We start from the raw sequence: 17,743 nt of genomic DNA, 5'->3' as shown, positions 1-17,743 counted from the left end.
CCAGAGACAAATATTTAACGAGAAGTCATTAATAAGTATTATAGCTCTGGTGGATATATGAAACGGTTTCATTCAAAGATTATGATCTATAAAATATACCTTGCTGTCAGCTTTTACAATGATCCTTCCAAGTCCTCTGATTGGTCTAGGAGCCAGAGCATCCTGTCTTTCTTTAACAAAGGTCGACAGAATCTTCCAATAGTTACTTATATGTCTCTCTGCAAAGTTCATTAATCCAAAACGTAGGACCAATTTCTTAAGCCCCCAAACTGTTACCAAAAAAAGGATTTAAGAATATTTCATAAAAATATAAACACTAAACAACCAAAAATAAACTCAGCAATGACAATTTATTTTCATGTTGCTTAACTAGACTAACATGCTTATTGGTTCTCCATTTCAAATGGGCCAACAGCTGTACTGCACCTTAACCACACCTTACATTTCTATAACATCTTCATCATAGAAAGACATCCCAAGACACTTTACAGATGCATTATCAGACACACTTAAATGCAAAGCCAAAGAGGAAATTATTGGAAGAGATGCAAAAGATTTGGATGAAGAGGTGACTTAGCCGAGAGGGATGTTGAGAATCAGGGGGTTTCAGGAGAGGAATCAGAGCAAAAAACCCTGGATGGAAAGGCATAGCCACCAAAGGGCAAAGGGACAGGGTCTACATTAAAGACTCAAGTAGGAGGAACATAGAGTTCAGAGGGTTAAAGGACTGCATAACAAATATAAGTGGTGTCCACATAATTGGTAGAGGTAGAACTGGATATCATCAGCATATATGTGGAACTTGACCTCCCGATTCTGAATTAGTTTTGCGATGAAAAGCTGAAGCATATATCCTTGGCAGATTCCAGAGGTAATGGTTCGAGGACGGTAGGAGAAGCAAATCAGAAGATTCTCAGATAGCTAAAAATGGAAACTGCCAAGTGCAATAACATTTATCTGACAACAGAGGAGGCAGAGGAAGAAGGATGTATGGGCAATTATAGTAAAGGCTGCAGAGAAGTCAATGTGAGATAATGCGCCATGGTTAGTCAAAGAGAATATCGAGCAACTATGATTCAAGCCATTTCAGTGCTATGGAAAGGATGGAAAAATGATTGCAGCGATTCAAACATGAAGGAGGAAGGGCACAAATTTGGAACCCGACAACACTTTGTTCAAAGATTTTAAGAGGAAAGGAAGTTGGAGATTGGATAAAAAGAAAAAAATGCTGCAAACACTCAAAGATTATCAACCTTAAATTTTAACCCTCCCTTTGTGTCTGCACACATGCCACCGGATCTGTTGCATATTTGGGCACTTTGTTTCCATTTAGAATCCCAGAATCTGCAATAATGTGGGTTTTCAAGATGATATTTCATTTTTTTAAAAATATTTCTATTCTCCTCCTTTTTCACATTTTCTCCCAAACAATAAACAATAATCAGTAACGAATGCAATGTCAATCCCCACATCAATAACAACGATCCCATCCTCCCACCAAACATTAGTCCGCATGTTAACATAAACAAATGACAAAAAGGAATCAGGAATCACCCATTGTCACCATTAACACATACCGTCTCCCTCCCCCCCCCCGTAATGTTCGAATGTTCGATGCAATCCAATTCTCTAAAGTGCATAATGAATAACGCCCATGAATTGTAGAACCCCTCCATCCTTCCCCTCAGTTCAAATTTGACCTTCTCAAGAGTCAAGAATTCCAGCAGGTCCCCCCGCCACGCCAGGGCACAGGGTGGAGAGGTCGCTCTCCATCCCATCAGGATCCGCCTTCGGGCGATCAACGAGGCAAAGGCTACAACATCTGCCTCCGCACCCGTTTCCAACCCTGGCTGGTCCGACACCCCGAATATGGCCTCCCGGGGGCCCGGGTCCAGTATCAAGTGTACCACTTTAGAGATTACCCTAAAAACCTCCTTCCAGTAATCCTCCAGTTTTGGACAGGACCATAACATATGATCGTAGTTTGCGGGGGCCCCCCAGCAACGTTCACAAAACACTTCGACCCCCTCAAAGAGCCGGCTCATCCTCGCTCTTGTAAGGTGTGCTCTATATCCCACCTTCAGCTGTAACAGCCCCAACCTCGCACACAAGGTGGAGGCAGGCGTTCACCCTCCGGAGCGCCTCACACCAGAACCTCTCCTCCATACCCTCTCCCAACTCTTCCTCCCACTTTGCCTTGATCCCTTCCAGCCATAAACCGCTGATACTTTCCCCTTCTCCAGTCCCTCTGTCATCAGCACCTCCTCCAGCAATGTGGAAGCCGGCTCTACTGGGAAGCTCTGTATCTCCTTTCTGGCAAAGTCTTGAACCTGCATGTATCCAAATATATCCCCCTGCTCCAGCCCATACTTTGCTCCCAGCTCCTTCAATCCTGCAAACCGACACCAAGAAACAAATCTTTTAGTGTCCTAATTCCTTTCTCAGTTTTCAAGATGATATTAACAGTTTGCTAGCAGCAGACCACAAAGGGAATAAGAGAGGCCAGTGTTTTAGTGGCAATGTGGTCAAGACAGCAAGAAGCAAGATGAGCTTAGAGAGGACATGGGGAGATAGGAGAGAAAATTATGGATTGGGAACCAGGGTGGAGGGACTCTTGAGAGGTGTTTGGATTGGTGGACGTAGGAAATGGAATGGGCTGATCTTAATGTTAATGAGGAAGAGGTTTAGGAGTTCCTCTTATTAGCTGTTGGAGATTACAATGGAGGGGGCAAGGGTTCAAGGATATGGATGGTAATTCTGTTGTTGTTGGTTTATCTCAGGAGACATTAGCTTTCTTATTCTAGAAGAAATATTTCTATAAGCAACGTTTTTTCCTTCAAAACTCTTATTTACAAAACTAACAATGTACAAGGTAACAATCAGGAGACAGCGACAATTTCTCTCTTAGGTGCTTCACACTCATTTTCTCTCAGTAATTGACATCATTATGACATAACACTTTACACAAATGCTCAGCAGCGATTATTAGTTGACCCTTTAATCTACATCACTCTTCAAGTCTTTATCCCCATAATTGTTATACACACAACCCCCTAAGTCTGCCTCAGAAGTCTGTACTTTTCAAGGTATAATCTCCTTGGTGGCTTCTCCAGTTGCCGTGCATGAGGGCAGAGTTCCTTTTCTCATCATTAAGGATCTGCTCGCTCCAATTCATTCCCTGAAAGTCGTCACCCCTTATTTTTCTTATTTATGTTTCTGTAGGTGTGACAGACAATGCAGTCCATCCTGCTAATGGTTTCCAGTACTTTGAAATCAAAGCACTCCTGTTCCTTTGGAGTATGCCTGTTTTTGTTTGGGCCAGATAGAATCTTGGTTGTTGCAACTTCTCTACAACTGTATCTTCTCACTGCTGGTCCTTGATCCACGCCATCTCTCTTCCTTTCAAGAGTACGAAGATTGTGAGCCCTACATCTAGTTGGTTGAATGTACTAGCTTGACTTGCTCTGCAACTTTCTTCCTTTTTCCTGGCCTGGCCATTTGGTATTGACATACGGGGACAGTAAGGGAGTTGGACTCCAAGCCTACGGCCCATCAAAAGTTCACATGGGCCAAAACCATTCTGCAACAATGTAGAACATTAACGGAGCAGGGCTAGCTCAAAGTCTTCATTTTTTCTTAGCAAATCTTATGTGGCACATACTCCTCCTATCTGAGCCTCTTCATTGGACTGATGGTATTTTGGCAAACACGTGGCATGGACAAATCCATACAATGCTGCAAGGGATTGGAAACATTCATTGGCGAACTGTTGGCCCTTGTCAGAGATGACAATGTCTGGAATGCTGTGCATAGATAACATCTGCTTCCCAGAGGTTATAATGTTGTCGGCACAGTAGCACAGTGGTTAGCACTGTTGCTTCACAGCGCCAGGAACCTGGGTTCAAATCTCGGCTTAGGTCACTGTCTGTGCAGAGTCTGTACGTTCTCCCCATGTCTGTGTCGGTTTCCTCCGGGTCCTCTGGTTTCCTCCCACAAGTCCCGAAAGACGTGCTTTTTAGATGAATTGGACTTTCTGAATTCTCCCTCAGTGTACCCGGAACACTTGTGTTGTGACCTGGGGATTTTCACAGTAACTTCATTGCAGTGTTAATGTAAGCCTACTTGTGAATCTAATAATATTATTATAATGGCTTCAGAGGTGAGGCTATAAAAAATGCTTTTATGTGAATTCAAATAGGTCAATATCAAGACATTGCCACGGTGTGCATGGGAGATGGGAAACAGGAGTGTACAAGTGCCTATGGGAGGCGCCCGAGGTAGTGGTTAGGGGGAGTTCATATCGATCCGGGCGCATAGGGAAAAGGTGGAGCGAGCAAAGATGACAAGATTGGTGGACGGGATTCTGCGGGTGGACAGGAGGTATTCGGAGGCCCCAGAGGCGGGATTGTTGAAGGAGAAGCAGAGGCTCCAGATGGAGCTATGTTCGTGTCCATGGGGAAGGCAGTAGGGCAGTTACGGAGGGCCAGAGTGACAGTGTACAAGTACGGGGATGCTGGTCCATCAACTCGGGAAGCAGGAGGCGGCGAGGAACATCAGAAGCGTGAAGGATGGGAGGGGAAGAGTGGTACTGGACCGGGTGTGGGTGAATGGAGTATTTGAGAAGTAGTTACCCTACTACTATCTCAGTGCATGCATAGCGGAGGTGACCGGTAGCAGCTCCTGGAAGTAAAGAAAAGGAAAACACCGGTGGAATTTCATTTTAAATCGGTCTGCTTTAGGTACTTTGATCATTAACAGCCAAGTCTAGACAAATCCTACAATTGAGCTGTCCACCAAATCAGAACAGTATTTTTAAATTTATAAAGACTGACTGATTAATCATAAGGTCTATCGCAATAAAAATTTGCAATGATACTGCAACTTTAAATAGAAAAAAACTTCTTGGGGTTTCATCAAACAAAAATGGAACTCAAGAAAAGGGGATGAGATAATCGAGGATAGCTTGGTCAAAGAGGTAGACTTTAAATGGGTCGCAAAGAGGGAGAAGAGACAGAAGGATATAGAGTGGGAATCTCATAGTATAATGTACAGTATAAGCATCTAATGGGTCAAAAGAAAGATTGCACATTGCAGGAGTGATGCACAAAAGGTTGGAATCAGAGGAATGTTAGGTGGAGATGTGACAGGATCAAAAACATTACCAGCCACTGGTACTGGGAGCAACTCGAGAATCCAAAGGTTCAACCAGATTTGTACAACAGCGATAGCCCAGACAAGCATCACAAAATAGATGTCACTCGTTTTCTTCTTCTTCATAAACGATACTATTTGAGGTCTTGGTATTCCTAATGGAGTGTAGGTGGAGGATGAGGTGGAAGAACTGAAGTCTCGAGTTTCAACTGATCCTAATGAGAAGAAAAGAAAATTACTGCATACTTAATTCAGCAATAGGATTTTTACAAGTGTCTATAAAACGAAGTGGGCATATTGATGCTATTAAATCTGGTCTACAGAGTGACTCCAAATTAACTAAACTGTCAAACTTCAGCTAACAAAAAGATCAACTTCAGAATGCAAACATTTTTAGAAAGGGAAAAATAGTAATTGGACTCCATCAAATGTGTCCCTCTTTCATGTATACACCCATCTTCTGAACTATTTTGTTAATCAGTCTCTCCATAAATACATCTGATCGTGACTTAAATTCCATATGCTGTCTGCTTTAATGGTTTCCATGGCAACTTGTTCTGCAATGATTCTTCTTTACCTAAAATTATTCAACCCTTTCTCTTAATTTTAATTTGTGTTCTTTGGTATATAAATCAGTCACCACAATAAACATTTTTTTCCTGGGACATTTAACTCAATTCCCCTTATAATGAATTCGATTGGATTGGATTTGTTTTATTGTCACGTGTACCGAGGTACAGTGAAAAGTATTGTCCTGCGTACAGTCCAGACAGATCATTCCATACATGAAAAAAAAAACATAGGGCATACATAAATACACAATGTAAATACATAGGCACAGGCAACAGGTGAGCATACGGAGTATAGTATTACTCAGTAGAGAAGTTGTGTGAAGAGATTAGTCCAGTCAATAAGAGGGTCATTCAGAAGTCTGGTAACAGCGGGAAGAAGCTGTTTTTGAACCTGTTAGTGCATGATCATCTGATCAATAAATGAGTGCAGAACATAGAGGGAGGGAATAGCCTGAAGTCCTGGTCCATGTTGGAACAAATGACAGGTCAAGAAAATGTTTATGGTCGTACAGAGTATCGGGAACTAGGAAGAAATTTAAAGAGCAAGACCTCAAGACTGTAATCTTTTGATTACACCCAGTGCCACATGCTCATGAGTACAAGAGCAGTAAGACAAGATTGGTTTTCACGTAGCTGGAGAAATGGTGCAAACGGGGGGCTTCAGATTCCTAGAGCATTGGGACCAATCTGAGGTAGGAATGAATGGGCTGTATCTTAACCAGGCTAGGACCAATGTCCCCACAGGGAACTGGTGCGGTGGAGGAAGTTTTCAATTAATTTGTGAGGGAGAGGAGTATCAGGATGAAGCGATGAGGACATACAAGGTGTAGAAGACTGGAAAAGACAAACAATGTTAGAATAAAGAGCAGTCGGGGTGGCACGGTGGCGCAGTGGTTCACACTGCTGCCTCACAGTGCTGAGGACCCGGGTTCAATCCCGGCCCCGGGTCACTGTCCGTGTGGAGTTTGCACATTCTCCCAGTGTCTGCTTCGGTCACACCCCCACAACCCAAACGTGTGCATGGTAGTTGCATTGGCCATGCTAAATTGCCCCTTAAAAAAAGGAATAAAGGGAAGTCCAGTAGCAGAAGAGATTAAACAGGAGGGAAATATGAAACAGACTGGATATGAAACAGACTGGAATGGGTTTAGAATGCAGGTGTGTAAATGCACGGCATGTGGTACATAAGCTTGATGAGCTACAGATATAAGTAGTCACATGGGATTATGATACAATGACAATAACAGAAAACCATCCTCATTAAGCGGAGGAATGGTCACTTAATATTCCTGGCTACAACATATTCAGGAAAAGATAAAAATAGATTAGGCACTTAAAAAGCTGGCAGCACGCAAAATAGAAAAAAACTCACCAGATAGGATGCATGCTAAGTTGCTGAGGGAAGTAAGGAATGTAAATTGCAAGGGCTCTGGTCACATTCTTCTAATCCTCCTTGGATATGGAAGTGGTGCCAGAGGACTGGAAGATTGCAAATGCTACACTTCTGCTCAATACAGGGAGAGGGATAACTCGGCAACTATTGGCCAGGCAGCCTAACTTCACTGGTGAGAAAATCTTTTGAGACTCCAGGACAAAATAAATAACTCTTGGTTGGGTTAATCAACTGAAGCCAGCACAGATTTGTTAAAGGCTAATTATGTTTGACTAACTTGATTTGAGTTATTTAATGTAGTAATGTTGAAGATTAATGTGTGTAAGGACTTTCAAAATGTATTTGATAAAGCATCACATAATAGATTTGTTAGGAGCGGCACAGTGGTGTAGTGGTTAGCACTGCTGCCTCATGGAACCGAGGACCTGAGTTCGATCTCGGCCGCGGGTCACGGTCCATGTGGAGTTTGCACATTCTCCCAGTGTCCGCGTGGGTCTCACCCCCACAACCCAAAGATGTGCAGGTTAGATTGATTGGCCATGCTAAATTGCCACTCAATTGGAAAAATTTTAGATTTGTTAGCAAAATTTAAGAGGCAGTGGCTATTTCGATACATAACCCTAAAAGACAAATGCAGTGAGCAGTGGTGAAGACCTGCTTTTCAGACTGGAGGAACAATCCAGTGGTGCTGAAATCATTGTTCTTTTTAATGTATATTAATATCCTGGACTTGGGTATACAAGGAATCACATCCAACTTTGCCAATGGCATTAAAAAAAAGTGATGAGTTTAGTAACAGATACCAGCAGGACATAAGACAGACTGGTGAAATAGACACTCACCCAGCAGGGTCAATTTTGGACAGATAATGAAGCGATTAATTTTGGTAGGAACAGTGAGAAGAGGCAATACAAACAAAATAGTACAATGCTAAATAGGATTCAGGAACAGAGAGACTTAACAGGTCATTGAAGGTGGCAGAAAAGTTGAGAACCTTGTTAAAAAAGGCCTTGTCTTTACAAATAGAGGCATAAAGTACATTGACTAGGCGTTAACTTCAGCATTATGGTTCTATACTTTAGGAAGGATGTCAAGACCTTTAAGAGGGTCCCAAGGAGATCCACTAGAATGGATGCAGAACTTCAGTGACATGGAGGGGCTAGAGAAACAGGGAGCAGAAAAAGTGGGAGATTTGAGAGATGTGGTCAAAATCAAGATGTAGATAGCATAAATAAAGCTAAGCGGTTTTTAATGAGAGTTTGATCAGTAAACAGAAGGCACAGATTTAATATGATAAACAAAAGGACCTGAGAGGAGATTTTTCTTCTAACATAACGGCAGGATTCTTCAACCCACCCGTCCGCCGTTATGAAATTGCCGCCCAAGGTCAACGGACCTTTACATGGTTCCCATCCGTGACAATCTTGCGGTGGCATTTGCAGGGAACAGGATCCTGCGTTTGAATGTATGTTGCATCCATCAAGCATAAATGAGGCACGTTAAGTGCTTGACTGATTATTTTAATTGGTTATTTGTGGAACTTTCAGCGCTTTCAGGATTGTTCAGCGAATATTGCACAATTGTGGAACCACATCCAACAGCAGATGTTTTATTTTAGGTTTTGAAGTTGGACTGGTTGGGTACAGTCTCCACTCTGTTACAAATGAACGACCGGAAAAAAGAAAATCATAGAATCATAGAAGTTTACAGCATGGAAACAGGCCCTTCGGCCCAACCAGTCCATGCTGCCCAGTTTTTACCATTAAGCTAGTCCCAGTTGCCCACACTTGGCCCATAACCCTCTATACCCATCTTACCCATGTAACTATCTAAATGTTTTTTAAAAGACACAATTGTACCCGCCTCTACTACTACCTCTGGCAGCCCATTCCAGACACTCACTACCCTCTGAGTGAAGAAATTGCCCCTCTGGGCCCTTCTGAATCTCTCCCCTCTCACCTTAAACCTATGCCCTCTAGTTTTAGACTCCCCTACCTTTGGGAAAAGATGTTGACTATCTACCTTATCTATGCCCCTCATTATTTTATAGACCTCTATAAGATCACCCCTAAGCCTCCTACGCTCCAAGAAAAAAGTCCCAGTCTATCCAGCCTCTCCTTATAACTCAAACCATCAAGTCCCGGCAACATCCTAGTAAATCTTTTCTGCACTCTTTCCAGTTTAATAATATCCTTCCTATAATAGGGTGACCAGAACTGCACACAGTATTCCAAGTGTGGCCGGACCAATGTCTTGTACAACTTCAACAAGACGTCCCAACTCCTGTATTCAATGTTCTGACCAATGAAACCAAGCATGCCGAATGCCTTCTTCACCACCCTGTCCACCTGCGACTCCACCTTCAAGGAGCTATGAACCTGTACTCCTAGATCTCTTTGTTCTATAACTCTCCCCAACGCCATACCATTAACTGAGTAGGTCCTGGCCTGATTCGATCTGCCAAAATGCATCACCTCACATTTATCTAAATTAAACTCCATCTGCCATTCGTCGGCCCACTGGCCTAATTGATCAGGATCCCGTTGCAATCCTAGATAACCTTCTTCACTATCCACTGTGCCACCAATCTTGGTGTCATCTGCAAACTTACTAACCATGCCTCCTAAATTCTCATCCAAATCATTAATATAAATCACAAATAACAGTGGAGCCAGCACCGATCCCTGAGGCACACCACTGGTCACAGGCCTCCAGTTTGAAAAACAACCCTCTACAACCACCTTCTGTCTTCTGTCGTCCAGCCAATTTTGAATCCAATTGGCAACCTCACCCTGGATCCCGTGAGCTTTAACCTTCTGCAACAACCTACCATGCGGTACCTTGTCAAAGGCTTTGCTAAAGTCCATGTAGACAACGTCTACTGCACTGCCCTCATCTACCTTCTTGGTCACCCCCTCAAAAAACTCAATCAAATTTGTGAGACATGATTTTCCACGCACAAAGCCATGCTGACTGCCCCGAATCAGTCCTTGCCTCTCTAAATGCTTGTAGATCCTGTCTCTCAGAATACCTTCTAGCAACTTACCTACTACAGACGTTAGGCTCACCGGTCTGTAGTTCCCAGGCTTTTCCCTGCTGCCCTTCTTAAACAAGGGCACAACATTCGCTACTCTCCAATCTTCAGGCACCTCACCTGTGGCTGCCGATCATGGACTATGTGGTCCAAGAAATGGCTGATGAAATTCAATGTGGGCAAGTGCGAGGTCTTGCACTTTGGAAAAAAGAATAGAGGCATGGACTATTTTCTAAACGGTGACAAAATCCACAATGCTGAAGTGCAAAGGGACTTGGGAGTCCTAGTCCAGGATTCTCGAAAGGTAAACTTGCAGGTTGAGTCCGTAAATAAGAAAGCAAATGCAATGTTGTCATTCATCTCAAGAGGCTTGGAATATAAAAGCAGGGATGTACTTCTGAAGCTTTATAATGCATTAGTTAGGCCCCATTTAGAATACTGTGAGCAATTTTGGGCCCCGCACCTCAGGAAGGACATACTGGCACTGGAGCGGGTCCAGCAGAGATTCACACGGATGATCCCAGGAATGGTAGGCCTAACATACGATGAACGTCTGAGGATCCTGGGATTATATTCATTGGAGTTTAGGAGGTTGAGGGGAGATCTAATAGAAACTTACAAGATAATGAATGGCTTAGATAGGGTGGATGTAGGGAAGTTGTTTCCATTAGCAGGGGAGACTAGGACCCTAAGGTGCCTTAGAATAAAAGGGAGTCACTTTAGAACAGAGATGAGGAGAAATTTCTTCAGCCAGAGAATGGTGGGTCTGTGGAATTCATTGCCACAGAGGGCAGTGGAGGCCGGGACATTGAGTGTCTTTAAGACAGAAGTTGATAAATTCTTGATTTCTCAAGGAATTAAGGGCTATGGAGAGGGAGCGGGTAAATGGAGTTGAAATCAGCCATGATTGAATGGTGGAGTGGACTCGATGGGCCGAATAGCCTTACTTCCACTCCTATGTCTTATGGTCTTATGGTTATGCCAAAGGAGGATACGTGTTCTACATCTTTGTTGAAGTATGGTAAAGATTGGTATTCAAAAGTACCTTTTTTTTTAAATGGAACCAGACAAAGTGCTGGGATACAGACAAAGAAATTAAGAGAAATGGGGAAATTTTATACTGGGGCTTAGAGTGGATTTGCGTTTAAGAATTGGACAATTTAATGCCCAATTTTTAAAACTTTATATTATGATCTAACTACTTACAGACCTATTAGTCTGACATCAGTGGTAGGGAAAATGTTGGAATTTTTAAAAATGTATTTTATGACAAACGTGTAAAAAGAACAGTAACATACACAACAATGCACTCAACTACCTCACAATCTACAGTTTGTACAATTTATACCCGCTACCCTTCCCACCTCCACATCCCCCGCAACAGAAATTCTTCAAACATTGGCATGAACAACCCCCATCGGGTCTCAAAGCCCTCCTCCGACCCCCTCAACTCAAATTTGATCTTTTCCAACCGTAAAAAGTCATACAGGTCCCCCAGCCAGGTTGCCACCCCCGGTGGCATATCCACCCTCCAATTCAACAAGATCCTTCGCTGGGCAATTAGGGAAGCGGAGGCCACAACATCGGCCCCCTTCCCTTCCATCAGCTCCGGCATTTCTGATACCTCAAAGATCACTACCATTGGGTCCGGCTTGACTTCCATCCCCTCAAGCTTGGACAGCGTCCCAAACACCGCTTCCCAGTATCTCTTCAGCTTCTCAAAGCCCTAGAACATGTGCGCGTGCCGGCCCTCGCCGGTACTTTTTGCACTCGTCGGCTACTCCTTGAAAGAACCATCTGGCCTGGGCTTGCAAAATCCAAACAACTGTCCTAGCTGGAGACAATTCACAACTCTTTAACCTGGGATTACCCCTCTCTCTGGATCTGTAAAGACTTAATTACCTGCAAATGCTCGCATTCAAAGCATAGTCTTGCATCTTTGACTTTGTCTATATATATGTTTCTGGAACCTACCTCTTCATTCACCTGAGGAAGGAGCAGTGCTCCAAAAGCTAGTGATTTGAGACAAATCTGTTGGACTTTAACCTGGTGTTGTAAGAATTCTTACTGTCAAAAACAAGGGTTGGGAGCGGAGGGTCTCGGAAATATATAAGGAATTAATGGAGTGGGAAGGGGTCCCAATCGAGGAGGTGACGAGGAAGTGGGAGGATGAGTTTGGGGGGGGGGGGGGTTTGGAAGTCGGTCTATGGGAGAAGGCCCTGAAAAGAGTCAATGCATCCTCGTCGTGTGCCAGGCTTAGCCTGATCCAGTTTAAGGTGGTCCACCGAGCTCATATGACTGTGGCCCGGATGAGTAGGTGGAGCACAGGTGTGGGAGGTGCGGGGAAAGTCCAGTGAATCATGTAACAATGTTCTGGGTGAGTCCGAAGCGGAGAGGATTCTGGCAGGGATTCGTAGATGTCATGTCAGAGGTCTTGGAAGGGAGGCTGACTCTGAGTCCAGAGGTGGCAATATTTGGAGTGTCAGAAGATTCGGGAGACGGGGCGGGGGGAGACTCCCAAGTCGGGGGTGTGGGTCAGTGACATGGCAGGGTTTCTCAGGCTAGAGAAGATTAAGTTCGCCTTAAGGGGTTCATTACAGGGGTTCGCTCGGAGGTGGCAGCCATTCATCGACTTCTTTAAGGAAAACTGACTGTCAGCAGAAGGGGGGGGGGAGATGGGGAGGCATGGAAGTGGAGAATAAGGGCATGGAATCTAATATATGGGTATCTAGGAGTTAGGGCGGGGTAAGTTGGCTATGTTACTGTGGGGTTTTTGCATGTGTCGGACCGCTCAGCTATTTAGAATGTTGATATGTTAAAATGTTAAAATTATAAATGCCTCAATAAAATTGTTTCTTAAAAAAAAAGTTCCCTGGACGCAGCCTGCCTCCTCAGCTGATGAGCCAGCATGCGGCTCGCCTTATCCCCATATTCGTAATGACCCCCCCCTCGCCCTCCTTAACTGTCCCACTGCCTTCCCCGTCTTCAACCTATCAAACTGCCCCTGCAACCTCTTCCTCTCCGCCAGCAATTAGTGGGGTCCCCGCGTATCTCCTATCAACCTCAACTATCTCATGCAACAGCCGTCCATACTCCACCCTCACCCTCCTGTCTCTGCATGCCTGAGATATCATAGAATATCATAGAATTTACAGTGCGGAAGGAGGCCATTCGGCCCATCGAGTCTGCACCGGCTCTTGGAAACAGCACCCTACTTAAGCCCACACCTCCACCCTATCCCTGTAACCCAGTAACCTCAGCTCATCTTTTTGAACACTGAGGGTAATTAATCATGGCCAATCCACCTAACCCGCACATCTTTGGACTGTGGGAGGAAGCCGGAGCACCCGTAGGAAACCCACGCAGACACGGGGAAACCGTGCAGACTCCGCACAGACAGTGACCCAAGCCGGGAATCGAACCTGGGACCTGGAGCTGTGAAGCTGTGCTAACCACTGTGCCACCTGTAGCCAGTTAAAATGGCTAACTCCCGATTTAGAATGGCTAACTCCCGATTTAAAATGGCGAACGGCAAAGGCTGATGGGAAAGTCAGCCAACAGGACACAAACGAGCAGCTGCAGGTTGAGTGTGCATTTACCTCTGGAAAGGCCAGACAAGATCGATACCGGCAACCATCAGCATAACAAAACACCAGCCATCTGCATATTAATGAGCAATCCCCGGGAACAATGAGCAACATTTAGACACATAAAGCCAAACCAGACTCTTTGGCGCCAGCAGAAGCCTACACAATGGGAGGTGAACGGCCACCTCAGGACTGCCCATCGATCAGGGAACCGCTCCATAGAACATAGAAAAATACAGCACAGAACAGGCCCTTCGGCCCACGATGTTGTGCCGAACCTTTGTCCTAGATTAATCATAGATTATCATAGAATTTACAGTGCAGAAGGAGGCCATTCGGCCCATTGAGTCTGCACCGGCTCTTGGAAAGAGCACCCTACCCAAAGTCAACACCTCCACCCAACACTAAGGCAATTTTGGACACTAAGGGCAATTTTGGACACTAAGGGCAATTTATCATGGCCAATCCACCTAACCTGCACATCTTTGGACTGTGGGAGGAAACCGGAGCACCCGGAGGAAACCCACGCAGACACGGGGAGGATGTGCAGACTCCTCACAGACAGTGACCCAAGCCGGAATCGAACCTGGGACCCTGGAGCTGTGAAGCAATTGTGCTATCCACAATGTTACCGTGCTAGAATGTTGATATGTTAAAATGTTAAAATTATAAATGTCGCAATAAAATTGTTTCTTAAAAAAAATTTCCCTGGATGCAGCCTGCCTCCTCAGCTGATGAGCCAGCATGCGGCTCGCCTTATCCCCATATTCGTAATAGAACATAGAACATAGAACGATACAGGCCCTTCGGCCCACGATGTTGCACCGAAACAAAAGCCATCTAACCTACACTATGCCATTATCATCCATATGTTTATCCAATAAACTTTTAAATGCCCTCAATATTGGCGAGTTCACTACTGTTGCAGGTAGGGCATTCCACGGCCTCACCACTCTTTGCGAAACGAACCTACCTCTGACCTCTGTCCTATATCTATTACCCCTCAGTTTAAAGCTATGTCCCCTCGTGCCAGCCATTTCCATCCGCGGGAGAAGGCTCTCACTGTCCACCCTATCTAACCCCCTGATCATTTTGTATGCCTCTATTAAGTCTCCTCTTAACCTTCTTCTCTCCAACGAAAACAACCTCAAGTCCATCAGCCTTTCCTCATAGGATTTTCCCTCCATTCCAGGCAACATCCTGGTAAATCTCCTCTGCACCCGCTCCAAAGCCTCCACGTCCTTCCTATAATGCGGTGACCAGAACTGTACGCAATACTCCAAATGCGGCCGTACCAGAGTTTTGTACAGCTGCAACATGACCTCCTGACTCCGGAACTCAATCCCTCTACCAATAAAGGCCAACACTCCATAGGCCATCTTCACAACCCTATCAACCTGGGTGGCAACTTTCAGGGATCTATGTACATGGACACCTAGATCCCTCTGCTCATCCACACTTCCAAGAACTTTACCATTAGCCAAATATTCCTCATTCCTGTTATTCCTTCCAAAGTGAATCACCTCACACTTCTCTACATTAAACTTCATTTGCCACCTCTCAGCCCAGCTCTGCAGCTTATCTATGTCCCTCTGTAACCTGCTACATCCTTCCTCACTGTCGACAACACCACCGACTTTAGTGTCGTCTGCAAATTTACTCACCCACCCTTCTGCGCCTTCCTCTAGGTCATTGATAAAAATGACAAACAGCAACGGCCCCAGAACAGATCCTTGTGGTACGCCACTTGTAACTGAACTCCATTCTAAACATTTCCCATCAACCACCACCCTCTGTCTTCTTTCAGCTAGCCAATTTCTGATCCACATCTCTATATCACCCTCAATCCCCAGCCTCCGTATTTTCTGCAATAGCCTACCGTGGGGAAGCTTATCAAACGCTTTACTGAAATCCATATACACCACATCAACTGCTCTACCCTCGTCTACCTGTTCAGTCACCTTCTCAAAGAACTCGATAAGGTTTGTGAGGCATGACCTACCCTTTACAAAGCCATGCTGACTATCCCTGATCATATTATTCCTATCCAGATGATTATAAATCTTGTCTCTTATAATCCCCTCCAAGACTTTACCCACTACAGACGTGAGGCTCACCGGTCTATAGTTGCCGGGGTTGTCTCTGCTCCCCTTTTTGAACAAAGGGACCACATTTGCTATCCTCCAGTCCTGTATTCCTGTAGCCAATGATGAGATAAAAATCAAAGCCAAAGGTCCAGCAATCTCTTCCCTGGCCTCCCAGAGAATCCTAGGATAAATCCCATCAGGTCCCGGGGACTTATCTATTTTCAGCCTGTCCAGAATTGCCAACACCTCTTCCCTACGTACCTCAATGCCATCTATTCTAATAGCCTGGGTCTCAGCATTCTCCTCCACAACATTATCTTTTTCCTGAGTTAATACTGACGAAAAATATTCATTTAGTATCTCGCCTATCTCTTCAGACTCCACACACAACTTCCCATCCCTGTCCTTGACTGGTCCTACTCTTACCCTAGTCATTCGCTTATTCCTGACATACCTATAGAAAGCTTTTGGGTTTTCCTTGATCTTACCTGCCAAATACTTCTCATGTCCCCTCCTTGCTCGTCTTAGCTCTCTCTTTAGATCCTTCCTCGCTACCTTGTAACTATCCATCGCCCCAACTGAAACTTCACATCTCATCTTCACATAGGCCTCCTTCTTCCTCTTAACAAGAGATTCCACTTCTTTGGTAAACCACGGTTCCCTCACTCTAAGCCTTCCTCCCTGCCTGACCGGTACGTACTTATCAAGAACACGCAGTAGCTGATCCTTGAACAAGCTCCACTTATCCAGTGTGCCCAACACTTGCAGTCTACTTCTCCAACCTATCCCCCCCAAGTCACGTCTAATGGCATCATAATTGCCCTTCCCCCAGCTATAACTCTTGCCCTGCGGGGTATACTTATCCCTTTCCATCACTAACGTAAACGTCACCGAATTGTGGTCACTGTCCCCAAAGTGCTGACCTACCTCCAAATCTAACACCTGGCCTGGTTCATTACCCAAAACCAAATCCAATGTGGCCTCTCCTCTTGTTGGCCTGTCAACATATTGTGTCAGGAAACCCTCCTTCACACACTGTACAAAAAACGACCCATCTAATGTACTCGAACTATATCTTTTCCAGTCAATATTTGGAAAGTTAAAGTCTCCCATAATAACTACCCTGTTACTTTCGCTCTTATCCAGGATCATCCTCGCCATCCTTTCCTCTACATCCCTAGAACTATTTGGAGGCCTATAGAAAACTCCCAACAGGGTGACCTCTCCTTTCCTGTTTCTAACCTCAGCCCATACTACCTCGGAAGATGAGTCCCCATCTAGCATCCTCTCCGCCACCGTAATACTGCTCTTGACTAGCAGCGCCACACCTCCCCCTCTTTTGCCTCCTTCTCTGAGCATACTAAAACACCTAAACCCCGGAACCGGCAACATCCATTCCTGTCCCTGCTCTATCCATGTCTCCGAAATGGCCACAACATCGAAGTCCCAGGTACCAACCCATGCTGCCAGTTCCCCTACCTTATTTCGTATACTCCTGGCATTGAAGTAGACACACTTCAAACCACCTACCTGCACACTGGCCCCCTCCTGCGACGTCAAATCTGTGCTCCTGACCTCTATACTCTCATTCTCCCGTACCCTAAAACTACAATCCAGGTTCCCATGCCCCTGCTGCATTAGTTTAAACCCCCCCAGAGAGCACTGACAAATCTCCCCCCCCAGGATATTTGTGCCCCTCAGGTTCAGATGTAGACCATCCTGTCTGTAGAGGTCCCACCTTCCCCAGAAAGAGCCCCAGTTATCCAGAAATCTGAATCCCTCCCGCCTGCACCATCCCTGTAGCCACGTGTTTAATTGCTCTCTCTCCCTATTCCTCATCTCCTTATCACGTGGCACGGGCAACAACCCAGAGATAACAACTCTGTTTGTTCTAGTTCTGAGCTTCCATCCTAGCTCCC

At 44.9% G+C, this 17,743-nt stretch overlaps 1 protein-coding gene across 1 annotated transcript in view; it reads right to left on the bottom strand.

Annotated features, from left to right (window-relative positions):
* The window catches only part of tmem245 (transmembrane protein 245), a 246,505-nt gene that overhangs the window by 178,094 nt on the left and 50,668 nt on the right, over positions 1-17,743 (bottom strand). Inside the window, 2 exon segments of the mRNA XM_072508900.1 lie at positions 100-269; positions 5,163-5,366. Of these exon segments, the coding sequence (XP_072365001.1) occupies positions 100-269; positions 5,163-5,366 (374 nt within the window).

This window comes from Scyliorhinus torazame, chromosome 6 (assembly GCF_047496885.1).
Source record: "Scyliorhinus torazame isolate Kashiwa2021f chromosome 6, sScyTor2.1, whole genome shotgun sequence".
Lineage (NCBI taxonomy): Eukaryota > Metazoa > Chordata > Chondrichthyes > Carcharhiniformes > Scyliorhinidae > Scyliorhinus > Scyliorhinus torazame.
Note: the sequence above shows the minus strand (reverse complement) of the source record. Positions and strands in the feature narration are given on the sequence as shown.